The 26,893-nt window shown below is 34.1% G+C and overlaps 1 protein-coding gene across 2 annotated transcripts in view; it reads right to left on the bottom strand.

Annotated features, from left to right (window-relative positions):
* NBEA (neurobeachin) overlaps positions 1–26,893 on the bottom strand; it is a 454,830-nt gene that overhangs the window by 334,724 nt on the left and 93,213 nt on the right. For both annotated transcript variants that reach the window (XM_053932002.1, XM_053932009.1), the window contains exons 6-11: positions 25,838–25,964; positions 21,245–21,364; positions 16,835–16,981; positions 9,930–10,127; positions 9,543–9,676; positions 1,952–2,060 (exon numbers count right to left, since the gene is read on the bottom strand). In XM_053932002.1, coding sequence (XP_053787977.1) covers positions 1,952–2,060; positions 9,543–9,676; positions 9,930–10,127; positions 16,835–16,981; positions 21,245–21,364; positions 25,838–25,964 — 835 coding nt within the window. The remainder of the gene's footprint in view (positions 1–1,951; positions 2,061–9,542; positions 9,677–9,929; positions 10,128–16,834; positions 16,982–21,244; positions 21,365–25,837; positions 25,965–26,893) is intronic.

Raw genomic sequence — 26,893 nt, 5'->3', positions numbered from 1 at the left:
TCCTTGCCTTCTCCACAAAATGTTCTCCACTGGAACAGGCTGCTCAGGGAAGTGGTGGAGTCACTATCCCTGACTCCCTGACTGGGTATTTAAAAGATGTGTAGCTGTGGCACTGGGGGACAAGGTTTAGTGGTAGCCTTGCCAGTGCTGGGTTAATGCTTGGACTCGATCTTAAAGGTCTTCTCTAATCTAAACAATTCTGTGATTCTATTTTTCAATGATTTTTAATGCTGTAAGTACAGTCTAGGAAGATGGAGATTTATTATTTTTATAACTGAAGTCTACTGCCAGTAATACAAATTCAGCCTGAATACTGAATTTCCTTTGGCTTGTACATTGAAATTCACAATAATCTGCAACTAATAAGAACAAAAATGCTGTTTGGAAGTTCAAGTGAAAAAAAAAAGCTCTCTGTCTTCTCTGAAGTATTTGATTACATGCAAATGAACAACAGATACAACAGATAATTTACAAATAATAAAATTGAGACTATGAAACGAAAGGATTTTTTCCCACCATGTGTGCCAACTGAATATAAGAGTATATTGAAAAAAACAGAATAAATACTTTCAAAAAACTGCAGCTAAGTAAATATAATGTAAAAAAACACCCAGAAAACAACATCTGTTTTAAGAATTATGCTATGATGAATTGAAATCCTTTAAATATTCACATGTGAAAATCTAATGAACATAGCAGGTGTTAATTAGAAGAGAATGCAAACTTTTTTTAAAAAGAGTTGTGTACAACATTTTAAATTGATGTATTCCATGTGTATAAACTCCGCTCAGGAGAAACCCCTCCACGAGGGCTCACCAGTCTGCCTGTGTGTAACTCACCAGACCAAAGCTAACAGCTTTGTAAATTCATTCTCGTTATGGTACAAGAAAACCTACCCTTGAAAAGAAAAAAAAAAAAACCAAAAACAAAAAAAAAAAAAAAAAAAAACACACAAAAAAAAAAAAAAAAAAAAAAAAAAACCCAAACCAAATAAAAGAACACCTTAGGCTAGTTCTTTGAAATTCTAAATCACACTTGCTTAGCCCTGAAAACAGAAGCACAGAAAATCTGCTTTTAGGCATTGAATGAAGGTGTTTCCCTAGCGCAAAGAACAAAGGGAACAGAATGAGAGAAACTACTTATCCTTAAAAATTCAGACAATTTTTGAAAGGTGATACTATGATTCTTATCTTCTGCTTAAAAGATTGCTATGCTGACCTCATGGTAGTAAAAGCCCCCTAGCAGACATTTGAGAATGTCAGAGCCATGAGCATCAATCCTAGGACCATCACTATTTTAGTATAGCTGACAGTAGTTTGCTTTCAGATTATTTAGATTACTAAACCCCAGTAACAGGGTGTCACGAGGCAGGTGATGCTCCTCAGACAACTGAATCTCAGTTTTGAGATAACTGCTCATCATGCCTGAAAACAAGCAAGTACAAGGAATGCCCCTTGCAACGATTTCTTTCAGAAATTAAATTTTGTTACAGTTTTTCTTCTTCAAAACACTGGGCAACTATTTTGACAATTTCAGAATTGTCACAGAAGATTAATTTAAATTTTATTAACCTACGCACACACAAAATAATCTCAGTTATGACATTTCTGCTGTTTGTACAAACTAGAAACAAGAGAACTTTCCTAAGCAAGTTTGGGGGACAGAAAGTGCAGAAATATAAATACTTTAAAGTGATTTACAAACAGAACTAAAGTAAGAACATAAATGAGGGAACATAACCACTTCAAGAAAATTGATTCTTTGAATACTGGTATATAAGAGGATGAGGAAGATAAAGAGACTTCTGTAGACAACTTATAAAATATTTTTCATTTGCAATATATATGTGACAAATATATTTTATTCTACCAGACATTTGAGCCAAGTGATTGAAAGTACCACAATGACAGCAGAAATACTAAGAACAAAGATAAAAATCCTCCAAACGTACCTTTTCAAGGAGATAGCCAATGACTAGAAAGCCTTTTCCACCAAGCATTTGTTCTTGCATGGCTACTGAACTCTTAAGAAGATCAACCAAGAAAGCCAATAGGGTAGCACTGTATATAAAGAACAAGATTTTTTTCAGATTAAAAATGTTGCTTTCTCAATAATCATCAGCTATTAAGTGAATAGAAATAGGCTTAAGGTGGTGAAAAATTCATCCAAAGAATACAAATCTTATTTTTCCTGTTGGAAAATTTCTCCAGTGATTTTTCACATATCATGATGGTAGGAGTGGGACTCCAGAGGCTACAAGGAAATCACGCAACTGTCCATCCCAGCAGTATCTTTAAGTGAAGTGTTCAGAAAGTACAGGGAAGTAAAATGTTCAGAAAAGGTTACAGTATAGAAACATAAGAGATATGTACTTCAGGGGATGGAACTGGCAAGCAAGGGAAATTACGTTATGAAAACCAGCAGTGGAAACATATGTCAGATCAATCCACCACAGGGAAAATAAATCATAATTGACTCTTGGGTGATGAGAATAAAACAAAAATACATTCATCTCTTGCTTAAAAACCAAGAAGAAAGGGAGAAAGAAAAAAAAAAAGTGACAGGAAGGAAGCATTTAAAATTACTTTTCAAATATCTCAAAAAGGTAGATGACAGAATGTATTGTAGTGCATATACAATGCATACATAAGATCATTATGCCTTTTCTAAAAATTAAAGAGATGTAACAGTTCCTAACTGTACCGACAAATGTCTGCAGCCACGGAAGTTCTCACATAGGTAGTAGGCACAGGCAAAAGTGAAAACTGTGGGTTTTCCAGATATGAAAAAGGGACTTAAAATATCCAACCTGCATTTGATACATTTCAACTTTACTTACAGTATCTAGTCATCTAAAGGTTCACTTGCTCTTCAAATAGAATCTCTTACTTTGAAATAAACGATAAGATTGGTTAATCCATGACAGCACCAAAAAATAATCAAAGTGCTGAGGAAGACAAGATTTATTCTATTTGTTGAGTAAGGCCGCCATGCAAAAGAACAGAGTAGCCAAAGTACATGCTAGGAACATGAAATACTGCCTTGTCTCTCTTCATTGTTGAATGGTCATAATAATCCATCTAAAATCACATAGAGACTGCTCCACAGAGTGTCAGCAATAAAAGAACACAGATAATATCCATTTACAGTACTCCAAAGCTTTTATCAAAACAGCCTTTCAAGCTGTAACATCAACTTCAAACCAGATTACATGCATCAATTTTTTCTTACCCCAACCAAAAGTTTCTACTGTATTTGTCATCTAAAATAAGAATCTAATCATTTTTACTACATGAAAATCCATAAGCACATAAAGTGTAGAAGATTTAAATTTAGATTTTTTTAAAAAATTGAAGAGGTGAAAGAAAATTCCATTTAGATAGATTGTCATCATCCCCTGAGAAACTCCTCATCCTCTTATGACTTAATATCCTCTCATGACTTAAGACAATAAGCCATTATGCATAAAGTCAAGAAACAGCATACATCTTTGCAGAATTAGAATTCAAATTATAATAGCAAATACTGTTAATATATTGAAATGTTAAAAATATTCTTAAAATGGATTTTAAAGATTTTTGTACCATATACAGACTTAAGTTCATTTTCTATTCTCAGAAGTACTTTGCCAAAAGCCTTTCAATTTATATCAGTTTACTTGTTCATTCTATGAATTTAGATGTAAACTCGTGGGCTAAAGTTATTCTTATCTCATATCAATGCAATCTCTATACAACTGTTAGAAATTCTGATAGACTCTGAATCTAAGTTGTAAGACACACTGACAACCACAACAATAAAGGTTTTTCCCTCTCTCCCTCTATTTAAGCACACATAAACTGTGTCAACTCAGAAAATAGAAGTGACCACTTTATACCTAACCATGCCACAGACATAGAAACAGACAAGCTGGTTCTATGTAAGAAAGACTGACTAAAAAATGTGTAGTAATTCACATGTAGCCAGTGCCTAAATATCACTTTTTAGATATCAACCATCTTTATGGTGGCTATGGCTGAACTAATTAATCCTGCCTGTCCACATTATCTCTGCACAGTGCTACCTTAGCTGTTACTGCAGTGATGCCAGTGTCTCTAGTTTAAGGAAAATGTATTAATTTAGCCAATGCCTTTGTGAATGAGCTAAACTTTCACCTAATTCCAAAATGGCTTTTAACATCTATTGATCCAGACACATAAAGATACCTCAATCCAGCTCTGCAGAGTCAGCGCAGGTCTGCAGGCAGTAACTCTAACTTCTAATCCTTCTGCATTATCCAAGATTGCCACCATAAATAATAGAGTTGACTGCAGTATATAGTAATTCAAATCTTGGGACAGCACACATGAATGCAACATTACACCTTCAAGCACATTAAAAAAAATCCAAGTACCAGAAAATGCAGCAGTTAAGGAGAACCATCTGGCAGGCACATAGAGGTGCAATGACATTTGAGATTAATACTGTCCAGAATCACGGTATTGATAAAAATTAACATAATAATTGAATACAACTAGCACTTTGCCACCATTATTATGCAGGAAATTAAGTAAGTAAAAGATCTGTAATATTTTAACTCATAGAAGAACTATAAAATCAAACCAGAAGTTTTTAAAATTCTCACTGCATGTACAGAACGGAAGGTATTACTACCTGAAGATGATCAGAGATAGGCAGAAAACAGACTACATGCTCTCTGTGGGGTTAGGGCCTATTTTGGGGGTTTTCTTTTTGGGAAGGGGGTGAGGAATTGTAAGGTATTTATGACTTGGGTTTTATTTTGTGGACTTTTTCCCTCAGAGAGGTTGCTTAGACTTCTTTTAGGTGAAAATTCCTTTTTGGAGGAGGAGGTGGGAATGAAAGTACACTAAGTAACAGCTGTTGCACACAACACTGGTTTCACATGTAATGTTTTTTGCCTTACATATTATGCCAGAGAGCATCTGATCTGCTTGAATTCTCAGATAAACTTTCCCAGACTTTTCAAAACTCTTTCCCCACATTGTCAGACTGACCTCAAGGAAATGTGTATCTAGATATAAAACATCCATACTGAAGTAATGTATTTTTCCCCTCAATATTGCATTCTATTAATTTAATCTGCCTAATTTGGAGGACTGTATTTAGAACTTTGTTAACAATTTCTAGGGGTACTCAATTTATTTATTCACCTTGGCAGCTGAACACAAATTAAACTTGAAGATCTGAAATATGAAAATATTTATCAGCAGAAACAGGTTGCCAATATCATTCTTTTAAAAAGGTTGTTGTTGACAGAGGGAAAATAGCATTGATGAGAAGACTAAGTTGAACAATTTTACAAACAGAATTTAACAAACTTACCAGGAACTAACATGCATCAGATTGCTACACAGTAATTGACATTACACATTAAATTTGCAAAATTCTGTGCACTGTGACATAAAATTGCTCTCCATTCTTTCCTACAACACCCCTAGATATAAAGGGGTGCCCTTCCTAGAACACATCAGTTTGTCTGCAGTGGAGCCAAGATACAGATAGAAAATGAAACTATAAATATCAACCAACATTAAATCAGAGAACTATGATAATTACTGAAAATATAACTAATTTCTGGGAAAAACAATCCAGTAGTTTTCTGTTATTAAGAAGCAGGAGAAAAAAAAAGGTTATGGACCAAAGCATGATGATGCAGTACCTCCAATGGTTATTATTCTGTTTAGAAGTACCTTAGAAGTCAGGAATTTGCACCCTTAGGATAAAAGTGAAATTTGCCTTGGCTTTTTGTTTGTTTTGTTGTTGTTGCAGTTCTTTTATTCAATTTTATTTTTAAACCACTACACAGATCAGTTTCTCTAGACTCCTCATTCCCATGATAATTATCTCTGTCAGATTTGTCTTAATATAAGTTTCATCTTGGATCATGTATTACAAAGTTATCTCTACAAATTACCTTTACAAAAGGCAAACTAAGGTAGGCATGTTGCTTTGTTGATCTGAGTATGATTATTAATTACAGACAATTTAACTTGAAGAGTCTATATAAAAGAGAATAATACAGGAATTTGTTTTGTCTGAATTTCTTTGGGAAAGAATCCTTTATAAAAGATAAAAATCCTTTATTTGTATTTTCAGCTTCTCCAAAGTAATAAAAAAAGATTGTATGAATAACTCCATCACAGGTGGTTATTATGATAACTATAGAAAATTAATCATAGCATAAACAGATAAAGTAGTATTAAGGAAAATGATATACTACCAATTAATGTTTCCATGAGCTACAGCTATGGCAGCTCTCTAAAGTGCTTCCTTAGCTTCCAGTTTAAATGTGCTTTTTTCTTTCTGTAAGCTTGTTGAAGAGAAAGGGGGAGTGATTTCTTTCTTATGCCTTTTCAATTGTTTTCTCATAATATGTGATGAAGCTAATAAGACTACTAATCAGGTATCATTCAAAAACATGACTCAGCTGAATAGTCAGGTGTTGTGTGAGAGAACCAGAGAGGCAAGTCACCTCTTCTTACCAGCAAAACATTTTGTGACACAGACTCCAGTAGTGAATTAGCCACCCTTAATAGTCCCTGGATCTTCTGGAGTATGCAGAGGTACAGCAGTTCAGGAGTTTACAACAGATTTCTACAACATGATGAAGTGGTTGGATTTTCATTATAAACCCTTGTCTAGGCAGACAGATTTGGCAAATCACGTTCCGGCTATCACAGTCTGGGAAAATTCAAGTAACTGATTTTATCTGAGCATAGCTAGGTCACACTACTGATGTGAAATTTTGGGAGCAATATCCAGCATTCTTCCCTTCAAAACCGAAGGGAGAGGGTTACCAGCACTCAACAATGCAAATTCTGAATTTTACAGTGGAGGTAGCAATAGACTGGGACCTTGGCTTTCCATGAGAGGCACAAAGGCAAATGCAAAAAGCTCAGGAAGGATTACTTCCAGACCTACTCTCAAATTTAAATACCTGTGCCAGCTATGACAAGAAAATTATTGAAAGACAGGATGAGAGGACAGGTTAGGAGGGTAGCATACCACACAGCATTCATCTTATTTGCTGCCATGATCTTTTAGATAAATTCAATTAAACTGAAGACATTAATAAATATTATTGGAAACTCACAGATTTTTCATATTAAGCTAAAAAATAAAGTCAATACATCAAACTAACTCCAGTCAAGCTGGGTTGTTTCTGTAGAAATTGATAGGAAACCTGCCTATTTCTTATCAAACTATAAATCTTTAAAATAGATGCTTCGTTATACCTATCTTACTTATGAAATATAGAAAATTTTAATAATTTTTTTTTTATGTTTAGATGATAAGGTTTTGGGTTCTGTTAATAAAGCCCTTCTAATGTTAAAAAAATCCGAACAAAAAATCAAATAATTGAAAACTCTGAGCTTTTTAAACAGAGTTTGATATTTGCAGGAGAGAAAGAGGTGAGAAGGAGTCAGAAAGGCAGTAGAGAACTGGGAAAGTCCTCTGTTGCTTTTATAGGTAAGACAGGTATAACTCAGCATCAGATACATAAAGAGAGACAATCTAATAAATAAGAGAGAACAAGGAAAGGACTCATTAAATGCACCACTTCCCTTATTCCACTCCTCAAATGATCCTTTTCATGTTTAGCATTCTTTCCCCATTAGTGCCTTTCTTTGATCCCAAAAAATATTTTATTCTTTTACTTGCCTACTTCCTTGTTCATTTCCAGCATTATTTTTCTTGAAACTTATATCCTACTACATAACATATAAGAAAATAATGCACAGTCACCAAAACCTATAAACATATAAATTACATCTCATCAAGCAGCCATTTGCTTAAACACTTCTTCAATATGTTCTTGAGTTAGGATCACATCCTCTTGTATTATGCATTTGTACAATCATATAGCACAATGAATTGCAGATCTCTTTTCAGAATATAATCTAATTATAGAAGAAATGCATTGATTTATTCAAGAACAAATTTTTTCTACTCACAGTTCAACTAACTCCAGAAATGTTCTGTTCATTTTCAATTAAACATTATGAATGTTTTCACTCGCTGGGTAGACCACACACTTGGGAAGAATTAGTCTTTATCTCAACTTCTAAAACTTACATTACATTACTTCTTCATTTTTAAACAGATCTAGTTATTGGTTTGTCATCTATTACAGATTCAGCTCATTAATGAATTTAACATATATTTTTTTCCTACGCGGGGACACATACACACATAACCTTCCTTAAACTAGAATAAAGCATTTCAGTCTTCTGCTTTGCCAGTAAATAAAAAAAATACAGTGATTTTTTTTTTCCAAGATTTTGTCAAACCAAGCATTTCTTTTTCTATTTCCCATACTTTACAATGCTTCAATACAAAGTGCATCCTGCAAAAGAGACTTAAAAAAATAAATATTCCACAGTAACCAATACACAATCTGCTTTTCTGTCTTCCAAATTTGTTGGCAATTTTAGTACTAATTGTTTTTTCAGTTAACTATTTTTTAACTGAACTAACAAATGCAATAAGAAACATCCAGAATAATTAATAGAAGAGTATTATAAGCAGGAAAATAAGCCATGTGCTTGGAATTATGTACCTGTTTTGTCACCTAATTCAAATAGAAAAGCCAGCTTATCTTGTCCCTAAACACTGTTTTCTAGCAGGCTTTGGTTACAAATAATCCTCCAGGGAAACACCATACCACAGTTGTTCAGCATTATCCTTTCAGATTTGTTACCCTCAAAGATTTAGGCCAAACATTTTTCTGGAGAAGTTTAGCTATCCTGTGCTGCCTGACAGACGCCTGCCGTAACAAGCACATGGCAAGAGATCTTTTCAAAAACAATCATAGCTGAGCTAATTCTGAGAAAGAAGTCACCATGCCTGGACATATTTAGAAGACATGCAGATGTGGCATTTAGGTATGAGGTTTAGTGATGGACTTTGCAGTCCTAGGTTAATGGTTGGACTCCATGATCTTAGAGGTCTTTTCCTAAAGGAGTCTATGATTCTAAGTCAGCATGTGTATTAACAGACTCCTAGGTAGCACTTTTCAACGTCTGGTTTTTAACATCTGTGAAGACTTTTGAACTTAGAGGTGTCTTCCATAGTATCAGAGGAGAAACTTAATGGGTCCTAGTTTAAAGTTCTCTTGGCACGTCCCCAGTCACTATTGCAATTGTAATATGGTCACAAAATGCCTGGTCACACCTCTATGACTTTCTGACCACATGTTAATTTTTGAATGCTATGAAACATGAATTCAAATGACACAGACTTTGAGAACGTAAACAACATTGCACTCTCAAGTTAAAACATTTTGAGTTCTTTCAGAAGCTGGATGAACTGTCATAAAACTACTCTTAAAGACTCTAGAGTGATTTGAATTCATTATTTAATCATATGAGTTTTGTACAGTAAACTACTTTTTAAAAAAATAATAATTTTTTAAAAGAAACAAGGGTAAAATGTAGAAAAAAATAGAGAATATGCCCACAAAAAAGAGGAAAAATTTTGTAAGCTTAATTTAGTTTCAATCTTGGTTAAAAGATGCTTACCAAACTGTTGTTTCCACCTGACTGTCGTGCAGCTGTCGATTGTCTAACTGGGCAAAGAGAGGAAAAAGAACCTGGATCCCTCCAATGGAATGAATTGCACTGTGAATGGAGTGGGTTACAATAGCTTTCACATCCTAAAGACATAAAATAAAGGAAAAACCACAATTAATCTCAATTTTAAAGGACAGTTAAAAATATAATTTTGAAGTACTTTAACAGTACTTCAAAGGAAGAACAGTTCAAGTGAAAGTTGTATTAAGAGCTGACAGAGCACAAAAGAGCAATCTCTGTTCACTAGCAAACAAACTCATTATTAATTACAGACAATTTAACTTGTATGATGTTCAGCCAACAATAACCGCAGAACATCAACTTAGCAGCACCAACCTGAAGCATGAGAGCATGGGGGGAGTGTACAAAAATTGAAGGATTCTCCTTTGGTGAGGATTCAAGGCATAGCTGAGCATCAGTGGCCTTCGCGTTATAGGTAAAAGCGATGCTGCTCGCAAGTTTCCCATCATACAGCACTTGTTTATGGTGCTCAGCCAGATGAATGTCACTCTCGGATTTGAATTTGAATGTGCTCTGAAAAAAAACCAAAAGTTTTACAAAGTAATGAATTTAGACAAATTCCTTGCCACAAAATGTGCAAAAAACTACATTAGAGTTGAGAGGGAATAAATAAACTACTAAACTTTGCTTGCATTTACTAGTAGCCTAATGCTACTGAACAATGAGATAGATTTGCTTCTATCTACTCTACACCACATCAATGTGTCAATACATTATTTGGTATTTTATGTATTATCTCTCCTTTCAGCATCAGTGTTTACAAGTTTCAGAATTAATTATCTTTAAAAAACCACACATTAACCAAGCATAAATATATTTAAACAAAATTTAAGCATAAAACACATTAAAAATAAAGAAAAAATTAAATGTGTTGCATTTTAGTTTATACAACTCACTTAGAATATAAAATGCTATACCACGTTGATTAAAGGAATAGTTATTCTTGAACAACATTAAAAACCATGCTTCATTAACAGTCAGGAGTATATACAAACAAGCCACTTACAATAAAATCCAAAATAAATCATAAATGCCACATTTCACATTAATTATTATCAAATTCAGAGCTTTTCCAAGGAAGACTAAATAATTTTGTTATTTTTAAACATATCATGATTCATATCTGATCTAAAATGAAGTTTTTTGGCAACACTGATATATCAATAAAGCACAAGAAGATAGATTTCTTTCTGCAAAGCATTGTCAGATTTACTTGGCATATAACAATCATTTAACAGTGGCAAAAAGACAACTAGCAGTAACACAGTACAGTGCTGTACTGATACAAGGAAAGCAAATTTGGTAGAAATTACCACCATTTTATTGTAAATGAAGATACAAATATACGTGTGTATGTGTGTATATATATATATATATAATGTTATTACTAAAATATTTACTGAGTTTAAAATAATTTATTTCTGAGATTATACATGAATCATTTCCCTTGCTTTCACTGCATATAGTGATCACCCTTTGGTCCTATCAAATATCCCCTTTCCCCCGCATTGTGAAATCCTCTGTCAATGAAACTATTGAAAGTACCAGCACTGGGGTTTTTGTTATCCATGTTAAAACAGGCAAGTTATAAGCTATCAGCTTCTCTTTCCAAACAAATTATAGGTTCCTACCGTTGATGTAACCCCATAAACCCCAGAGTTCTCAGGGCTGCTGGAAACCCTGAAAAAAATTATTTTGATTACAGCCAAACAATGGGAAAGCACATCTACTCAAGTGACTGACACAGTGATATAAGGTCTGCTGACTAGTACCCCTTTGTATGTGGGCCAGAAGCTGAGAAAACTGGCCACCTGACTGGAGCTGCTGGAGAACCCTTGGAGCACATCTGTCCCAACCTTGGTGATGTCTGGCAGAAGGGAGGTTGCAATGCTGAAAACATACGAGACAAACTGGAACAAAGATGGCTCCCTCTGAACATCAGAAAACACTTTTTCACTGTGAAGCTGCCCAGCAAGGTGATAGAGTCTCTGTATTAGGACTTATTAAAAAACTGTCAGGAGACAGTCCTGGGCAACTGGATCTAGGTGACTCGTTTGGAGCAGGGAGGACCAGAGGACCTCCAGCTTCCAGTTGCGTCCTACATCTTCAACCACTCTGTGATTCTGTGATTTGCACTTGGGTTGGGAGTCTGTTCTGTAGGGAAACTCCCAGCAGTCCCCACTTATTACTCTGTTCATACTGCAAAGCTGTTCAGAGCCAAAGAGACTTTCAGGCTAAAACTCAAATATCCTGCAATAGGTGATATTCATTCAGCCCAAAGGATCAGACTACAACAAATCTGAAGTAAAAAACACCAATATAATACGCTGTGAGTATTCAGTGCTCAGGACTAAATGTTTTAATATAAAAATGTGTTCCTATTTTGCTACACTACTAACTGAAGTAGAAATTCCCAAAGAAAGAATATTATGCTTAGAACTTGAGAGCTGGCTCTCTGTTGATATGGCTGCCTACATTTCACTTATCAGGAAATGGCTGCTACAGATTTGTCCTGAGGAAGGTGACATGTATTTCACCCCAGAGGGCATTTTAACTATACATAGAAATATGTGCACACTTTCTGCAGAGGAAAAACAATTTAACAATTTCACTGATTTCCAAAGACATCTACATGATGCTTGTACTGTATTTTAATGTTTTACCACATGAAAACACTTATTACCCTGAAAATGTTTCATGCCTCTCAGCTTTTTTCAGACTCCAAAACTCATAAGGTTTTTCCACTATACAGTTTTTCATAACTTTGCTGTTTAAATAAGTTGAAGTGTTTCAACACAAAATCTTACCATTCCATTACCATGAAATTTTGCAATGTTCTAAACTGCTTAAGTTAAATAAATTTTATACACAGATTTTGACATTATTTTACCTCTTCCTTGTCAGTGTTTAATATGCTACAATAATTTGACATCACTATTTGAAAGTCAGACACAAATAAGTTATGAATCAGCATAATACTGCCTCACACTTTTTTTTCAGAAAAAACGAGAATTAAAGGAATATTCTGCCATCAAAGCCTAACAAAAGTGATCATAAAATGGAAATTCTGGTCTCCTAATCTAAAAGATTATTGTAACAGAATGTAAAGAGAAGCTAAAAAATCTGATATATGCTATTTCTTTATTACTAGCATTGATCCACAAAAAGAAAAAAGAAATTCAGGATATGCATACTGTACTGGGGACATGGGAAAATGCATCCACAGGAGGGTAGTAGAGGCTGTTGTGTATATGCAACTCTGAGGTCTGGCACAAGCAGTGTGAGGTCATCAAGACCAAAACAAAGAGCCATGGATTTAACATATTCTATATAAGGTACAAATACATATAGAGGATCCATATAAAGTATGCTTGTTGCTCCTACAGGAATAGGAAGAAACAGAGAGAATGAGAATTACTTCAGTACTGAATTCTCCAATAAAAGAATCTCTGCTTGATCACCAGCAGCTCTCCCACTTCCTTTGGTAGCAAGACTGCAGCTCTTTGATTTACTATTCACTACATTTTGTCCCTGTAGGTTCAGCAATCATACATAAAATATTTTCTTGTCCTATATAATTGGTTTAAGCAAATTTGAACTTTTGGTACTATTTTGTGTCTGTATTCATGAAGGAGTATATTCTTACTCCAACCTTATGTGACAAAATGATTGGTATTGCAGCACTGATCAAAAACAAACTCAGAAGCAGCATATGGAATAATCTGATAACTTGCTTTGAAATGCCTGTGGGAGGGTTAGGAGGAGTGGCACAGATTAGAACAGAGCTTTGAGAAACATCTTTTTATAAACAGCACCAAACACTGGTATCAGATGCATCTCTTCCTCTCACATTACCTCCCCTGTCCCTCCACTGTTTATCAGCCCCTCGGGATCCCAGCACAGACAGGCTCTCCTCTCTTTGCTGCCTGGGAACAAGGATGGGCAGCAGGGAAAGCACAGTGAGAACAAGGATGCTGCTCTCATTTCCTTTTTCTTTCTTCAATCTCCAACAACCGAAAGGGTCCACAGACTAGGTAATAGTCCTGTTCAGCAATGGCAAGGCTCAAAATGAGTGTGCCTTATTACAGATAAAACCTGGGAATGCAAATATTGAATCGTAATATATTTCTACTAAACATAGTTTCAAATTTCAAGATACATTATGGATTAATTTGGGAAGACTTAATGGGGAAGAGACAAATCACATGGTTCTATTGCCAGTGTATTTGACGCTCTTCCCCTTAAAAATTTGATTATGAGTAATTTCTTTGCAATATCTACTAAGAGTGTCAGTTTCTCATTATTGCTACTCACACAATGTAACCTCTTCTTTTTAAAAGAAGCCATTTGCTACAAGTGAAAATGTAGTATTTCAAACTAAAAAATCCATTTGCTTAACAAATTTTATTATTAGGGCACGCTGGTTATAACCACATGCACTCAATAAGAGCATGCTGAGCAAGATCAGCATGGAAGGACTATGAACTGTTTCTATGTTATTACACTCTGTACAAGAATGTCATGTGCAATGAATAATATGAACATTATACACAAATATGCAACTATTTGATACACATGTAAGTAAGACTTATTTTAATGACTTCTCCAGTCAATCCTAAAATCTGTTGCTTCTACCTGCACCACAGAACAGGACTGGGACAAGGTGCAACAGATGCATTTTTATCTGTAGATCAAGCTCTCACTTGTCCTGAATTTTGTGGCTTTCGTGTCATTCACAACATTATTTACTATGTATATGAACAGATATGTGTGAACTGTCCTGTATGCTGGTATATTATGCAGATTTCTCTGTTTTCCAGATGGTTTTAATGGCAGTCATGGTAGACTAGAGGCATTACGAGTGATTGTGAGGGCAGCTGAATGAGAAGCAAAATCAGTCTCTCATGAGCAAAGTAGGCAGAGGAATGGTCACTTCTCCTAAAGAATCAGATTCTCAGATATAATGGACCAAAGTATGAATTTTAAATCAAAGGAACCACCATATACTGTCATAAGAAGGAAAAAAATATCTGTATGAAGACATTTTCAAAAAAATCTCAACTATTTTGAATGAATTTATTTATTTTGATTTATTTGAATAATCCTTCTTTGGCAGAAAAGTTTGGCACAATTCATCTAGGGTCTTTTTAGGAGGAGTTGAACTGTTGACTCTCCCCATTGGCTAACAGTACTAACAATTGGAATGAACAAGAAATGTAGTGAACTACTTAAGAAAAGTTTCTGAAAGGCCAGTTTGCATCAGCAAGTTGTGTAAGAGTGAGAACATGATCTCTAATGTTCAGGAACACAAGCTCTATGTCAGTTGAGGTTCCCTTAGACTATTGAATCCCATACTGAAGTATTCTGAACTGGTGGACCTTTGCACCAGCACAGAATTTGAAAGTATTTACAGAAATAACCTTAAATGAGATATGAAACAGACAGGCTTTGAGTGAAAGCTATAGTTGGTGTCCTGAAATCTCTAAACTACAAGACAGGGTTCCTTTTTTGGTTGTGAGAAGATCTTGTGCTGGAAAAAGGTCAAAAAAAGTCTTATGTTTTGTCTTATTTTTCAGGGGAAAAAGAAAGTCAAAGAAATGAATGTTATTTCTAGGGTACTGCTCTGGGAGCCTGTTCTTTTTATCTGGCATTTAATAGTAAAATATACTTCAAGATATTTAGACAAGGAAGAAAATTCCTTCAGAGAGCAAGAGGGCATTAACTGTTATGTGTACACAACCCAAATTCAAAACCATGACACACGAAAGAAGAATTTCCCCAAAATATTAAATATATATGACATTTAAAAAAAAAAATCACTAAGAAGCTACAGGTGTGCAGAAATGTAATTTAAGGGAAGCCTATGAATCAAGTGGGGCAATTTGACAACTGTAATAAGGTTAGTGCAGTAACTATTGGCAATGTCACTTAACATGAAAGCTCATATCCTTATCCACCCCTTCAACAATCAAAAAACATTACATAATAATTTGCACTTCTTGAAACACATGACAGCCTTATTCCTGTTTGATATCACTCCAGTATATTTCTGCATACTGGAATTCAGTAATTTAATAAATTCATAAATGTTTACTACATTTATTATTAAGAAATATAAGGCTACATTAATTTATTTCGTGTGACTAAATAATATTTGCAGAAATATTTGTCTAAACAAAATACCGTAAAAAGTTTGGAATAAAATACTCCTTGTTTGCACAGGCGACGGACTTTTCTTAACTGACTTAATATTTTTAGTTTCAAGGCAGGATTTTAACCATCACCTATATGCAATAGACTTCTTCTTCTCCAAGTAATCCTGATATATATATGGTTATTTACACTACATAGTTACAAACCACAAAAGATATTTCCAACTGCCTCTGTCATTCAAGTGCTAGCTAAAATCAAGTTATTAAGAGTATGCATTTTCTATACACAAAATTAATACTATTAGAATCTAAATGTTGATTTTTACTTATGACCTTTACAAGTTTTTTTTTCAGAGTATGTGATATGTATTGAAAAACTGAAAGTCTTCTTTGGATGAAACCAAAAATTAGAAAAAATAAAACTTGGAAATATCTGATAGTATAAACTGAAATTCATTATTCTTTACCTAGTGTTAGATTAATTTTCAAATATTATATACAAAGGAGTTTCTGCAGATTTCTGTGAAGTTTCTGTGTTGTTTTTCTCAATGAAATAATACAATACACACCCATTCCAAGAGTAGAGATCTAAGTTTACGCATGTGCCATTAATTTATCCAATCTCTCCCCTTAATATCAGTGACAAAGCATGAGTAAAAAGCTCAACTTTTACCTTAACAAGACTGTCTGAAACCATGCATTTGAACAGAATTGTTTTATTATGCCTTGTTGAATTTAATCTGCCTTAATTCACGTTTTTAAATACAAACAGTAGAGAAGAAAGTTATTTCTCTGGTATTCAGTGCACCAAATACAAAATTTCTCTAATCTGATTATGACCCAAAGTAATTAATTTCCCATACAAATATATTTCAGCTATGTTTTAAACAAAACTTTCATCTTTCAAAAATGGTAGAAAATTAAGGTAGTCATGTTGCTGAAAGTAAATCACATGAAAAAAATCTACATGATTCTAGGAGGAATATTCACATGCTTCACATTTCTTCCAACTATATCTCTCAATAATTTTATTTTTGCAGATTTATGCTTCTTAAAATCTGGTATTACCTTATATCCAGGTCCTAACTGATGTATTGCAAAAATCTGCGCTGGGTTGAGTGCTTCAGTGAATACATATACTGCTCCAAGTTGGCCACAGAACACTCTATTTGCATCAGCAGTCTCCGAAGATCCAAGAAAACATTTATCGTAGCTCTGTATCAGAAAGAGGCAGTCAATAATGAAATAATATTAATGCACAGCTACTAAAGCCACAAATTGAGACATAAACAAAATATTATCAATCCTTTATTACTAGCCTCTGGTGAATATCTTAATTTTGAATTTTGTAGCAGTAATTGTTTTAGAGGTCCATACGACTGGGTGCTAGGATTTGTTTTCTATTAATTGGTCAACATACAACAGAGAAAATGAGAATAGTCCATTCAAGTACAAAATAATCTCTCCTATTGCCTTCTAGGAACATGACGTGCTTGAACCTTCTTGTAATTGTACTCAGAACTCCTACTGCTAATACACAAGAACACATGCTGAAATGCCTTCTTCTTTGACTGCTGTGCCAATAGAGCTGAACACCTCTAGAAGAAAAAAAGGAAACAAATACAGATTTTTCTAATTTGCAGGTGTTGCATATTTTCCCTCTCTGATTGCAGCCTATAATGATTTGATTTGACCTTAAATCCTCTTCTGCCTTCCAGAAGAGACATAAGAGTACACACGAGAGTTGTTATTTTCCATTCTTTCTTACAAAAACTATCCCTCCCTTCTGCTGTTAACTATCCCTGCCCTTCTGTCTGTCCACATCATATTATTTCAGATTAGAAGTGATTTTTTGTGGCTATTTTGCAAGGATTTGGTAAAGTTTTTCAGGCACTTCCAAAAAACCTACCTAGAACAAAGACCCAAGAAACCAGAAAACATGATGCAGCACAAAAGGACAAGGGGAAGAAACTCAAGGCTCTTTAAAGGTTATTCTCTCAGCTTCCTTGAGTCATAGCTGCTTTATTGAATGGAAACAATGATCTGACATCACTTTTTGAGCTGCGCCAATAGAACCGGCATTAGGAAACTTGCTTTTTCATCTGGCTTAACTGCTGAGTTTTACCTTAAGGAAAACTTTTGTCAGTCTAGAGAATGAAATAAAATATAGTGAACTGTTACAGCAACTGGTCTAGGTGGATAGGCTGTTAACAAGGAAAAGGGGACTCAGATGTAAGGACAGACAAAGATCTGGAGCTCAGCTTTAAGAAGAGGTGAGGGAAGAAGTATCCAGGATTTAGTCTATTACTTATCCTCCTTTGATTTACTTCTTTTAATTTTTTCCCCTTGGAATTTCTATTCTTTTAAGTAATTTTGAAAAAACTTTAAAACTTCTGGCAAAAAAAACCTACATTAAAAATGATTCACAAAGTCATATCCAGGATGTACAGTGCAAAGGACAAGTTAAACGGACCCCTCTGACTCCTGGTAAACCTAATGGCAAAACTTTATAAAAATTTTCAGTTACTTTATTCAAGTCTTGCTTAGCCTTGAAGGCTTTCTTGACAGTGTGCCATTACTGTCAGAAAGTGTTACATCAATTAATGTTGAGCAATTGCCCTTTTCAATGGTTATTTGAGGAAATTGTCTGAGCTACTGATGCCACCTTTTTCCTAGTTGATACTTAAATATTCTGAGACTACATTCCTGCCTCTTATAAGGGTATTTTCCTGGATTCCTCTAGTGACCATTAATTGTACAACAACTATTGTAGCTCTCAAGAGATTCTGAGTTCTAATTATAGTTAAGTTCTAAGTTTGTTAGCCTCCAGTAATTTCCTTTTCTTTCTTTTTTCATTCTTCTCAGTTTACACTTTCCTATTTCTGGCACTTCATTCTTGATTAGGTGTTTCCACTTATTTTAATTGGAGGGGAGGGCTAACTCGTGACTTCCTGGTAATTTTATCCACTTCTGTTCCAGATGCCAAGCAATCTGTAAACATAAGTTAGACCTTGCCATGCATGTCACTTCAACTTTTTGCCATTATTCCCAGCTATATTTACCCCTTGGAACACAAGCTCAATGAGTCCTTTATCACTAGCCATGGTATGTTGTATAGGACATGAAAACAATCAATATTGGCCCTGCTATGGTTTTATATATCATTAAAAAGTAGTAATGAATTTGGAGCCCAAAATGGCTCTATGAAAACAGAGTATCAGCAGCATTCAAAACAGAAACAGCTAATATAAAGATGTTTATAATGTCTTCCCCTTTTTCATATAAATTTGTATCTTCCCTCTAACATTTGGGTGAAACACACTGCAAATATTTAATACATGGAGGCTCAATAAAATGAAAACATATCTCTTAATTCAACATATATTTGTGAAGAATGCAGATCTGAACCCATTATGAGTACATCATGTAATATCCTATATCTGCCTGGCCACATTACAGAAATAGTTAAGAACCCAGTAAATTCATGGCCTTGTATAAATAAGAATGAATTCTAAGAAATACAAGAAAAATAATTCAAATTAAATTAATAAATAAGCAGTTTTTTAGAGTTTCACTGTTTTCCCCCCTCTATCTTTACGTTCGCGTCTCCCAAGCTACATATGAAAATGGTAGACTAAAGTTTTCTACAGCTCTTGCTTGGATACAAGAGGTAAATTTCAGATACTGAAAAAGCCCTCACAAAAATATTAGAGAATGGCAATGCAAAATAAGTCTGGGAAAAAAAATAAAATAAATTCACAATCTCTACCAAGACAAAACCTATGCTTAAAAAAATTATATTCAATTCAGTTCCTTAATGTTAAACTCAATAATGTAAATGTAATGAATGTTTTACTAGTCTAAAAATATGTTTAATCATAATGCATATTGTTCAGTGGTAGATTTGACACAGTGAGCAAATGAAAAATCTTGTCATCAGTACATTTAGCAATTTTAACATTACATCTTGATTATCTTACAATATTCATCCATAAAAAAGACTGATGCACTTAGTCAACAATATGCAGCACCTGACACTTTCTGTTTTCACAACTTGTACTTGTTAAATCAGTGTAAACTACATAAATATTTATGCTTATACAACATAGGATGTAAAGAAAGAAGAATGATTGCCTGACTTACATAGTGTTTTCTTTCCCCGCAAAATTATTATGGTAAGGTATTTTATTGACATCTTTCAGGAGACTAAAGTTATATCCAAGTGTAAGGGTATGAAGGTAGATGTTCAGAAATGAGCTGGATAATTGCTCAAGACTTTTCATGGGAATACTTCTAACAAGTCAAACTTTATATGAAACAAGAAAGTTAAAACAAGACCTTCTCTTCCTAGGTAATGCAAAATAGTAAGAAGCTTATGTACACACTCCCCTATGTACTCTCCTTTTATGTATTTTATACATTTACATTCATACAGATTTTCTGAATTTCTTATTTTTCTATTCTACTTCCTACTATTGACAGAACAGATTTTTGTTAAAAAATGGAGATCTAATGATAACTAGTGTCTTTCATAGCTTAGACCATTATCCAGTGGACAAAATAAAAACCTTAGCACATATTTAAGACTTAAATCAAAATATCTAAAGCTTGGCAAACCAATTTCACCTTAAGAAAAGATTGTACTTTTGTTGCATGAGAAAGTGGAAAATACAGTGAAGAAAATACAAACAAAAGGAGCAACTCCTCCTGCTAAGCATTTGTCATTAAGGATTACTGATCCCCACACAATAACAAAAAATCCAGACCAGATCCTCTGAGACCTCAGCTGGCTTTTCAGTCATCGCATTTCACCTATCATGAAAATATTGACATTAGCAAGGAGAAACCATGCTCTGCAAAAAGGCTTGTCTTTTCTTGCAAGTCAAAATGCTACCAAAAAAAAACCCCAAAGAATGGAAATCAGAACCTTTGGAAGGCAGAGCACTCTTACTTTAATTAACATGTAATATTTAAGCTCTCCCTTTTCAAATCCTATTTTGCCTCTGGAATTTAGTAAAAGACAGTTCATTTCCCTAAGGCTTCTTTATCCCTAATAGTAGTCAGAATGAAATGAGAACCATATTATAAATAAAAAATAACAAAAGCTTAGTAAGTTGATGAATCAAGAATCTCTGAAATTCTATCACAGATTTAGCTGAAGGCAAAGCACAAGAACATAATTTTGTCTGCCTTCCACAGCCAGAACTTTGAGCCAGAAAGAGCAATGGGTGCTGCTTCATTAGGTCCAGGCTCTCAAACTTCCCAAAGTCAAAGGTACAGAAAGAGAGAACACGTATACACAAACTCAAAAAGTCAATAATATTACATTTTATTAAGTAGATGAATAAGAATGAATAAAAGAAACATTTTAAAGAGAAAATTCACAAGGATCTTGGGAAAAAAATGTAACACTTTTTTTCTTTTTGAATTAACCTTAAAACGAAAAGTGATGAGAAAGGAAAACCAATAAAATCTTACATCATTTGTGTTAACATGCCAGGCCATGTCACCATAGGATACCAGCTGACCATTGACGTAACAGCGTATTTCACTGTTTCTCCACCGGTTGTAGATGTGTACAATGCTTATCATGTACCACTGGAAAGACATGAAAAATCAGTACACAGGGGCAGATTTCATGCTATAAAGCAAAGCCAATGAATGGCATAAAAAATGAGTGACCAATCTCATAAACTTACACAAAAACATGAGTCCTTGCAAACATATAAAATTAAAAATTCAAGTCATTGGGACTTCATGTCCAGTCAATAGAACTGTGCCTAAATGTAATGATGTACCTACCTTCATTCCTTTATGGGATTAGAGGCAAAAATGTATACATACAATTTAAGAGTGCAATTTAATTTCAACCCTATTCTGTAAAAAAACACAGCTAAGTTTTGATAGGAAATCCAGAGCTATGTGCTCTTACCTTAACAAATTCATATCACACAAACTCTGTCTTTGCATCACAGCTGTCTACCAGAAATTATTAAATAATCAGAAAAAACCACAATAGCAAGTTTTACAGCCAAGGTTAAGATGTCATCCAGATTGCTTGCTCTGATATTTTTCCTCTGTTCTTTACCATTCCACCAATTTTTGGACAACTGTCATATCATTAAAAATGCATTAAATAATCAGAGAAGGCATCACAATTTAGTGTTTCCAGGTAGTAACTACTATGGTGATCTTTCCCATAGTTTGTTTAACAGGAATCATTATGTCCATGACAAATAAATTCAAGAACAACTCTGGAGTCTTCTTGCTTAGAGACATTTGAAACACAACTGGACAAAATCCAAAGCAAGTTGATCTAGGAGTCCCTTTTGCAAGCAGGGGGAGAGACCAGACGGTCTCAACACATCCCCTTCCAATCTAATTGACTTTGTGAAAATGTCAGCTTGTCTTAAAAATAGCCCTTTGTATTCTAATAATTTGGAATAATAATTGATATTTTCATCATCATCCATTTCTTGGTATCTTTTTTCAATTATTATATTTTGATTTCCATGTTTAGATAAGTCCCTTTTTTCCAAAGTAGAGAACTTCTGCAACCCTTGGGGCTTTTTGACTCTCTTCCTGAGCTGGGATAAGTAGATACAGGGCCTACTAATATAAAATTCTGTCTCTCTGTCAGAGAAAATAAAAGTACATGTTTTCACTTGTTGATTTTAAAATTAGACAAAGCACAGAATTACAAACAAAGCAGCATGCAGCAAAACACATTTTGACAATCAGCATTACAGTAGTCATCAAATTAAGCTGTATTCTGTTACAAGTCTATAATAGCTATAGATATGAGAACACATTTTACACATCTGTTTCCAGGTATTAAAAAATATTTTTTCATTTTTCCCCTCCCTTAAATATACAACTAGCAGAAGGTAGAAAAATGCTGCTGATCATACAATGATACTTCAGAGTATTTCATTGCTTGTGTTTTCAAGCAAAAAATTATTGGGCAATGCTGGAATAAAGAAGCACTGCTCCAGCTTTGGCTTCTGAAGTCATGTATGGAAACTCTTGATTTTCAAGGAACCATGAACAAAGTAATTTTTGTGAGTCACTGTCAACCTCAATCTGCCTCCCCCAAAACACGTAACTCTTCTGTCTGCGATTTTTCTTTCAAAAGGCTTTAAAACTGTTTCTGAAAACATACCAATTTGGATTCAACCTCAGCTTCCTAAAGAATTTCATTTTAGTTGCAGTGGTCTGTACATTGCTATTAATCTGTGCTCAGGTACATTGTAAGGAGCTTTGAAACAGTCTATTGGATTTTGTGATTAATGGTGTATTTGCTCATAGTCTTTTGTATTTCTGCATTCAGGCAATTTCTCTAGCACTAGCAAACACTTTTTTTTAAGAAGGAAAGGCAGCACTTTCCTACTACACAATGAATCAACCCAAGTTGTATGATCTCACACACAATTTTTCTTCAACTTTTAGTTGAAAAAATCCTCTTTTTTCGCCTAATATTCAAAGTCAGCAATACAAATTTCTTTCATATTCATCCTGCAGTTTCCTTCCCCATATTATTTTCTCAAAAATGCACAGAGGCCATGCCTCCCTCTGCTGTAACAAGAGCTTTTTTAGGTTGTACTAAAAGACCCTTCACTACTATTCATTTTTTGTTTACTGCTGAAACCTGTCAAGCTTAGTCACCAACTGCTAAGTCACTAAGTTATATTTCTACTCCATAGGACAGCACAGAGAGATAAGGCATCACACACTAAATATTTCCAGGATGTGGAACTTATTTCTGTCTCTGCTACAGTTAGTAAAGGTGTTCAGGATTAGAAACACAAACAAAATAAAGCTGTTTGCTCTTGACTACACTGCTTTCCTGCTACAGTTTTACAAGAATTGATGCTGAGGCTGAAACTCAAGGGAGCAAAACCACTGGGGGTTACTTACACAAAAATATAAATTTGGAGTCCCAAAAAAGCAGTATAGACATATTAAACATAACATTGCCAAAGGTAGTTTAGCTCTGTTAAGATGTCAGGCTATTATACCACACCCACATTTTCTATTGGGGTATGTGAAAACCAAATTTCTCCATATATTTTTATAAATGCTTGCTTTTACAATATTATAAAATACACCAGTTGAGACCTAAAGTTATAAATTAATATTACATATTATACTGTGAATGGCATCATATGACATAGCAGGAAGATCTTCACATGAACAGAGCAACTCTGATCTGCCTACATAAAGCTTTTGACCAGATGACTTGAATTTATTACTTTACTGTGATTCACCAAAAAAATTTTAAAAACCTTCATACCACATTATTCTGACAAATTCTATTGCTGAAATGCCTGTGTCTGTAAGCAAATGTCTAGGGAACATGATACATATGATAGCAAAAAATATCATACTTCTCATTAACATTAGGACAGTTAGCTGCTTTATAAATGAGTACACATTTTTTGAATATATATCTACACATCCAAATCTTGTACAGCGAAATCAATGTCATACCTAAACAACATGAAGAAAATCAATTTACATGTTAAACAGGATAAATTTTGACTTCTTAGGGCCAGGAATTATATTTGATAGGTTTTGTTTCCTCCAATATGCATTATGTACTTTAACACATGCATACGAACACAAGTTAATGATGGAAAAATACATATTAAACAACTCAAAAATATATTCTACAATATTTATTTTGAATACTTTCTAAAGCTAACATATGACCCAAAGTGTATGAAGCATGAACTTTGGGATATGTAAAACTAACATGGGAGTTACATTTTTATCTACTTCAGCAGATTTTGATTTGAAACTGGTATTCATATAATGAGATACACAGGTACCAGTATTTCAGAATTAATTATTTCGAGTAGCAACAGCAAAACATAAAATTTTCCAGAGTTGGCAAAAAGAAAACTAGTCATTCGCATTAAAAATTACCAAAAGCATTTCTTGCTAAAATATGAAAGACTACTTCTTCACCAACAAGTAAAGATTGGCTAGATCCCAAGAGGTGATCAACAATAACATAATACAAAAGTTAACAATTACATTTGTTACTAGAATCAGATGATACTTTAAATGAAAACTGAACAGTCATCAAAATACATTTCTGGCTATAAAATTGGAAAAATGTGAAAAACAGAATTGATGCAGTCCACTAGACTCAGCAGATATGTGTTTGTACGGCTTTATACAACCCCGAGTGATAGGCTAGAAAAATACATTACTTTATTTTAAAAAAACCACAAGTGACCTGAGAGCTACATGACAAAATTAGAATTGGTGATTTTGAACCACAAATACACACCAAGAGAAATAGAGGAACATTAAGTTGATGTGTGAGCAATGGCATTCCTTCCCTAAGAGATTGGTTTCTCAAAAAAAAAAAAAAAAAAAAAATCAATATACAAATTCTAAGCCCATTAAAAAAATGGGCTTCATAGCAAAATATACACAAGAGTGACATCAGTGACAAATACATAATGCTTGCTATACAGAAAAGTCAATGCTTCAGTCAACTAACTGCAACACTGAAGGCCACAAAATCATCGTTCCTCTAGGACTACTAGGCATACAGTAGAAATAAACACTAAAATGATCTAGAGATGTAATCAAGTTTTACTACGAAAAATGAGAAATCCTAAAACAGCACTGAAACGGAAGAAAGTTCAGAGCACTATATCATACAGCATCAGATAATGAAACTCTAGCATTGCCAGCAAAATTTTTCAAGACCTTGGCAACTGTTACCAAGTACAGAATTTTCAGAAACACAATGAAGATATTTAAGTAATTAAATGTAGCCATTTTACAAATACTCACAATTCTTCTCTATTTGAAGCCAATTAAGCAGTAGTTTTGAAAAACAAGCTGACTTTATAAAGTGTTACACTTTAAATTATTACATTTCTGTTGAGTTGATTCTGAACTGTAACTCTGAATGAACACCAGAGCAGTTATTTATAAATGAGGAACTATGATTAACATTACAGCACTAAAGGGATTTTAGCCCTCCTCCCAGAATCACATTGTCTGCACATATTCAGTGTTACTCTTTACTGTAAACACCATTTTGCTTACCTTGCGTGGCTGAAAGTCGTACTTCACACAGTGCTGGAAACCTTTGCCTTTTGACTTCAACGATGTAACTATTAAGCAGTTGCCAACAAAATGAGCAGAATACCCAACACCTTTGCTAGTGCGGAAACTGAAAAGAAAGAATTATGAATTAAATTGGGAAAAGCAGTATTATTTTATAATAAAAAGGTCCAAATACTACTATAAACTGTCATGAAAAAGAAAATAAATTTGTACCCAGAATGGTGAATCTAATTTTCTTCCACCATTTTTTGGGAGCTACTCACCTTCAGCACTTAATTGAATCCAGGCTACATTTTAAAAAATAGTAGTTTTTTTTTTTCCTAGAATACAAGATAGTCAATATTACGTCTATCACGTTTCACCCTCAGCTTCTTAATTAATCATTTAAAATACACATCTGATTATAGTTGTGAAGAAATATCCATTACAGAACAACTATGAGATGCTTTGCAGTTTTGAGGGGTTCAGAGAACAATGCAGCTGACATGACATATAAATTTGGGTTCAAGATAATTATCACGCACAAGAATTATTTTTCAAGACATGAATAAATTATGCTAAGGATATATGAAGTTTTAATCATATGAGTTGTAGATTTATTTTCATTTGTCAAATGGATAAAGGACTGCAATTTTAGGAAAGTAAGTTTAACAAGGATTTCCAAGGTTTCTTGTGACAAATATCATAAAGACAGATAATGCAGAAAGCTCATACATTTCATATTTGAAATCAAAAGCATTTAAAAGAGCAGTTCTGGATTTATTAAAAAACACTTTGCAAAAGTGGTGAAAGTTCATGAATGACATTCACTGAACAGTCTAAAAAATGCAAGTCCATATCTACAGTCTAAAAAAGGCAAGTCCATACCTACAGCTATGCTGCTGAATCACTTCTGAAAAGGTAAGTACAATGAAGAGCAGTTTGCTATCAATAATATGGAGCACACTGTATAACACTTCTAGACTATAATAAATAACCAGTGGCTGAAATACAAGGTCTAGATGGTGAATTTCATCTATGACTTCTGAAATGAAG

The sequence above is a fragment of the Vidua chalybeata genome, chromosome 2 (genome assembly GCF_026979565.1).
Source record: "Vidua chalybeata isolate OUT-0048 chromosome 2, bVidCha1 merged haplotype, whole genome shotgun sequence".
NCBI classification, from domain to species: Eukaryota; Metazoa; Chordata; class Aves; order Passeriformes; family Viduidae; genus Vidua; species Vidua chalybeata.
Note: the sequence above shows the minus strand (reverse complement) of the source record. Positions and strands in the feature narration are given on the sequence as shown.